This window comes from Vicia villosa, unplaced genomic scaffold, assembly GCF_029867415.1.
Source record: "Vicia villosa cultivar HV-30 ecotype Madison, WI unplaced genomic scaffold, Vvil1.0 ctg.000600F_1_1, whole genome shotgun sequence".
Taxonomy (NCBI): Eukaryota; Viridiplantae; Streptophyta; class Magnoliopsida; order Fabales; family Fabaceae; genus Vicia; species Vicia villosa.
The window spans coordinates 411,378-417,637 of record NW_026705274.1 but is presented as its reverse complement, the minus strand read 5'-3'; the positions used below and the strand labels follow the sequence as shown (position 1 = coordinate 417,637).

At 32.5% G+C, this 6,260-nt stretch overlaps 1 protein-coding gene across 1 annotated transcript; it reads left to right on the top strand.

The window, feature by feature from the left end:
• Positions 1-4,432: 4,432 nt before the first annotated feature.
• Positions 4,433-5,428, top strand: LOC131629724 (TATA box-binding protein-associated factor RNA polymerase I subunit B-like). Its single transcript, XM_058900504.1, has 2 exons — positions 4,433-5,227; positions 5,284-5,428. Exons 1-2 carry the CDS (start codon positions 4,521-4,523, stop codon positions 5,426-5,428), a joined length of 852 nt encoding a protein of 283 aa, XP_058756487.1. The 5' UTR covers positions 4,433-4,520.
• Positions 5,429-6,260: the final 832 nt, after the last annotated feature.

The following is a 6,260-nucleotide window of genomic DNA, read 5'->3' as shown; positions in this document are numbered from 1 at the left end:
CTTTCGTTCAAATATGAAGATATTAAAGGTCTATTGCTTGACAAGGAAATACCGCTTGGCTATAAAAAATGTCTATTTGGTCGCGCAACTTGAGACTCATGGTGGCCTCTAATGGTTTGTCAAAAGGCTGGTTTCTCTAGTGCGTATCTTGTAAGCTTTGTAAAGGGTCGAAAACTAATTTTTGGAAGTTCAATTGGATTAGTTCTCAAACCCTTAAAGAGACGTTTCCAATTATGTTTCATCAATTTTATGATCAAAATATGCTGATGAGTAATGTAGGTGTTTGGTCTTGCGATAATTGGAGCTGGATTTTTGTGGTTGACCCGACTCTGCTATCTGCAGAAGCAACTTGCGAATTACAAGAGATGGAATCAATTCTTCACCATATCTCCCTTGATTCAATGGCATCAGATTTAGTGTCTTGTGGCGAGATCCAACAAGTTTTTCAGTTAAATCTGCATACTTTTCTCTTTCATCTATTTCATTTCCTCATCCTATCTTCAATGAAATCCAAACTTCGACGTTACAATTCAGTTGGAGAATACACATGCCTTCAAACATTCAGTTCTTTGTTTGGAGACTCCTTTAGGAAGGCTCCATTCAAGAGATGAATTGGCTTGGAGGAATATCCCATTTGCAGTCCATGTTCTCGTTTGTCCCCTTTGCCTTGGACAACCAGAATCAATTGCTCACTTTTCCATGTTTTGTCTAGTTGCTAAGTATATTTGGGAGAACATTTTTTAGTGAATCAAATTGGAACAAGGGTTACCTCGTTTCAATTTATCGTCTTATTTAGTAGTTTTTAAAAAGGTGGTGGCTCATCTTTTGTTGGGAGCAGTTTATGCCTTTTGGTTGGTTAGAAATAAAACTCTATTTAAAGGAGGCCACAAAGGAGCAAATGCCATTATTGTCTTAGCAAAGAAACTTGTTGGAGATTGGCTAAGAGTTAGACAAGTAGGGTATTTTTTTTGTGTTGTCGAGTGGAATAAAAACCCATATACTATTAAAAATTAAAGTAAATATTATATGATATCATTAATTATAGTTTTTTAAAACAAAAGTTTAGTGGCTGAAATTCAACAAAGTGGGAGATAGTGGATTTAAACTCGCGTCCTTACACCTAAAGTATCTACACAACTATCATATGAGTTATGCTACTTGATTACAATTATTATAAACCAACTATCATATTAAACATTTTAAAAATCAATGAATGCTAATATAGATATTCAATTATATTGTCCTTAAATACAAATGAAAGGTAATGTTTATTATTCTAAATAAAAGATTTCAATTAATATTTTTTTTTTAACAAAAATAATATTCATTCATAAAAAAAATTAATGCAGTATTATTTATAAAAAAATTAATACAATAATATATTAAAAAACAAATTATATTATATAGAAAAACTTTTTTCTTCTCGAGGCTAAATGACATTTGTGTGCCCTTGCATCCATACACATTAAATATTCGGAAAAAAAAAAAGACGATTCTACTAAACATTTTGTTAATTTTGTTTGATTAAGTATCATGATATATAAATGTTAAAAAATAGCTATAATCTATATTATAAAAAATTTATTATTATATAAAATTTAAGGTTGTCATGATGACAACCCTAAACAAAACTACAACCTCATATTTATGTGACAATCTCACATAGTTTCTCAAGTTAATTTTTTTTATATTTTATAAAATTCTATATTTATTTTAAATATAAATTTCAAATAAATATGTTATTAATTTTTTTGAATTAATATTCCAATTAACATTCCCTAAAGTATTTACAACTTTTGTAACTCTTATTATTATTATATATATTATTAACTCTCAAACTATTTTTTTATAAATTAATTGTCACTTTAATTAATTAAAATTAAATATTTGACTAAATAATTTTAATTATAAATTTAATTATACATTAAGATAAATATTTTCTATTTATCTCGAGAGTTGCAATCACGAAAAGCTCACAGATCAACACTTAGCCAATATAATTTAGGGTCATGCTAACATGTGCCCTAAGGGCACATGTTAAGAGCTAAATGTAGAAATTTTTACTTAGAAATTGTGCATTGTTTTCATAAAAAATTTATAATTAATGTATTTATTACGTTTTCCAATATAAATTTACTATATTTAGGTTTCTTAACATGTGCCTTTGGGGCACATGTTAGCTTTATCCTATAATTTATTATTGACCGAAAATCATGGGTGTTAAATAAAAATATAAAAAATTGCGTAGGCTCTCTTTAATTTAGCGTAGTTTTACTTCACTTTGTCTTCTCTTCGGTAACAATAACCGACCTCACACTATGTTCTTCATCTTCTTTTTATGGTTGATAAATTTTTGTTTCCCATCTTAACTTTCAGATTTTAGATAATTAATCTTTTTGTTTATTGGTGTTTGACATTCTATATTTTATTCTCATAGCATTTTTAGAATCATAGCAAATAGCAATGTTTTGTCAACAACACACGTATCACATAAAGTTTTCTTCGCCAACACAAATTCACTAGGAACAAAAACATATTTTCATTTACATCATGATTAGAACTGAGCAAGGATGCTAAGATATCCATTTTCCACTTCGGCATCTACTTCTCAAATTGGGTCCAAATTTCTTCTCACCATTACAACATATTTGTGGTTAACACACTACTTCTAAAAATGCAAGTGATGTGAAATCCTTGAGAGGTAAATCATTATTGTGAGCAAAGTTAGATGCCATGAAACTATGGAATGTGAAGGCGGTTTTAGAAGACAGAAATAATTGAAAATAAAATATTGGCGAGAGAAATATAAGGAAGACAAACAATAATAAAATATGTAAGAAGAAATAAAACAAATAATCCTTTCGTGATGCTCGTGAAAATAATTTTCGTTATATTGAGCATTTCCCAAATATTTTTCATAAAAAGTTTCTTATATTTTCTCATAAATGTTTTTTTAAATTACATTTAATTAATTACATAACAATTACAAAGTTGATTCTATCTTTCCCAAACCCTAATTCCCAAAATCCTTCAAACTCAATCACCATCACCATCTTCACCGGTCGTCACACACAATAGCTGCAAAACGGAATTCAGATTTGTCACCGTCGCTACATCTCCGATATTCTGTAAGTTCTTTTTCCTTTTTCTCACTCCTTGCAGAATGTTTGTTGGAATGAGTACTTTGATGTATAGATGATATGCGAGAGAAAACCTTTATAGAGTAAGAGAATATGGTGGAGAATATTGAAAGTTAGGTGAAAGTGAAAGGCATTGTTCTCAAACCTGAAATTGTGATTTGTGAACTTAAAGTTACTACAAGGTAATGATCTATATATATGGTTCAATTTGGTTTGGTTTATAATCCATGCACACCCCTACTGCAACCTCTGTTCCCTTTTTCTGTTAGGTTTCATCATTCAGGGTAAAAACTTGTTCATCATCTCTAATCGGGTTTGCTTAGGTTATTCATGCTAATTGCATCTCTAATTTTCTTATAAATGTTATATTATTGCACAAATGTTATATTATTGCACCATGCCTGACTCTAACCCCAACGTATACAGGCTCAGAACATGGATGATCTCCGTGTAGTGACCTGTGGATCCTGTAACTTTGTGGGAGAACCTTTCGAATCGGATGGCTTCTTCTTCTGCATTAGCTGCGGAGAACAAAATCACGATGCTTTTGACAATGGTTGCGAAGAGGAAGAAGCCATTGGTGGTATCTACCAGGCCAGTCACCAACGTCGGGCACCTGCTCATTCCGAAGCAATTGATGTTCTACCAATCTCACATTATGACCCATTATCCCAATCCACCTTAGTTTCCAGCCTTCGGTTAACTAATCCCCCGGTTAAAGTAAAATAAGAGAATGTTGACCTACCTCAGTCTTCGTTTAGTCCCTCAACTCCTGCCGATTTTGGAGGCTCGAATGTTCCAAGCTCCAAAGATTACCACAATGAGATAAGGTATCGGTATGTGTTCGGGTTACAAATTATGGTTGAACTTCAATGTGAAGCTCTGGTGAAGGAGTTTAAGGTTACACCTTTGATATGTGGCTTGGTTGGACCTATTTGGTTGAGATTTATCGCCAAGACTGGTGTTTTCGATGAAGACTGGGCTAATAAAGTACTTGATGACTCTGAGACTGAGAAAGAAGGTAATAATATGAAGTTTAGTATTGCAGAGTATATTTTGGGATTTACACTACAATACGTGTATCCCTTGTTTTTGTGTGAATAAATCAATTTCTCAATGTGTTTTTAATAATATTCTTGTTTTGGATTGATGGAACATGATTTTCCAATTGTTTATTTCGTTTATTTGCTTGCAACATATGTAGCAATATGGTCTTGTTCATTAGAGGTTTTTATTGTATTGTACATGTGAGGTTTTTATTTTATTGCATTGTTTCTATTGAATTGTTCTTGGATCTTATTAGGGGCAACTTACGCTGGTGTTTATTAAGTAAGCTTGGATTTGTGCCCTTATTTACGGTAAGAACAATATGATGAGAGGATGAACTTGAAATTTGCCCTGATTTTTCTTGTTAATCAAATGTCTAATGTAGTTTTTTTTAACGCACCTAGAAGATGTCTAACTTATTTTCAAGTGCAGATTGTAATTTGTAAATTTCTCGCTTTCTTGTTCTCAGGAGAACCAGAAGATTGTAACACACGTGGTAAATACAGATCAGAACCTCACAATATGTATGGTCAGCGAGTTGTGTTTATATGGTTTAGGTCTTTAAAGAATAGGATTCCACTAGTTAGCACCATTGTTGTTTCATATTTGGCATGTCATATTGCCAGGGAAGCCATCATGCCATCAGACATAATTAAGTGGGCACGTGAAGGGAGGCTTCCATATTTATCTGCTTTTGTTGAAATTGAAAAGCGTATGAAACATCCATCAATTGCATGTCCTATCAGTTCAAGTTATATGTTCAGGCCAAAGCGAGCTCTTTTTGTTTATAAACTAGAGTCACATGCCTCGTCAATTGCCCAGTTTATAGGCTTAGAGTTACCTCCTGTTAACTTTTATGCATTAGCTTATCGTTATCTTGAAAAGTTATCTCTTCCTGTTGAAAAGATTCTTCCATATGCATGTCGCATTTATGAATGGTCGATGCCTCCAGATTTGTGGCTATCGTTATCCAAGGATTATTTTAGACTACCTACTCATGTTTGTGTTGTCTCGGTTCTGGTAGTAGCAATAAGGATTTTGTATAAAATTAATGGTTATGGAGACTGGGAGAAAAGTTTATATCTCATAATGGTAGTGCCAAAGATTCAGCCAAAAATCCAGCAGAACATCGAAAACACGATTTGGATTGTGCGGGGCTTCTCCAACACCTTCACGCAACATATAAAGAGATTGCAGACAGCAGTGGTAAAGTTTGTTTACTTGCAGTATTATCTTGTTGAACCTATATTATGTGAACTTATATTCTCTTTCTTCCTATTTTCGACAAGTGACAATATTCAACTAACTATATAACATAACATCCTTGTTTTTTTATAGAGTATTCTAAGGACTTACCTGCATACCTCAAATATTGTAAGGATGTTGTGTTTGCTGGAGTAGAACCATCCTATGAAGAAAAAAATATGATCGAGAAACTATGGGAACATTATCAGAATGAAGAGGTAATTTAAGATTTGAATGAATTAATCCATAGGCATACATAGACATTTATAGTTATAAATATCTTGGAATTACTTGCAATTCTTTCTAGTCTTTCTTGGGGTGTGTCAATGAAGCAGTTGGGTTGTACGGTTGAGTTAGATTCAAACCGTGTAGGTTGAAAATTTTCTTTCCATCATCTTTGATAATTATGTTCAGCATTTTTAAATTTTTTACTTAGGTCTATCTCCTATATATATTATGTTTAGTTTATGGGTGTTCCTTTTCTTGTTGGCCAACTACATTATGAAAGTTGCTTGGCAAAATAAATTTACATCGATGTTATGTATATTTTTCTTTCAGAATACTGAATCATCACAACCTGGAAAGCAAGACAGTTCTTCTTTTAATGGCTCGGGGTCGAGAAATGAAGGATGTGTCAAAGAGACATCTAAAAATGAAAAGAGAAGAGAATGTTTCAACGAATCCTCTCATGACAATGGCAGTTGCGTTGTAGATGACTTTCCCGGAAGTTCAAGTGATGATAATTCCTCCAAGAGTTTTCCGGATGGAGAAACCTTTATTAAACAGTTGAAAATAGACATGGAGGAAAACCGATTTTGTTACATGCCA

Excerpts from the sequence above, each read along its gene's own strand:
- LOC131629724 (XM_058900504.1), top strand. The coding sequence starts at position 4,521 with ATGAACTTGAAATTTGCCCTGATTTTTCTTGTTAATCAAATGTCTAAT. Across the intron at positions 5,228-5,283 it reads GTAGTAGCAATAAGGATTTT|TGCCAAAGATTCAGCCAAAA; the intron begins GTATAAAATTAA and ends TCATAATGGTAG.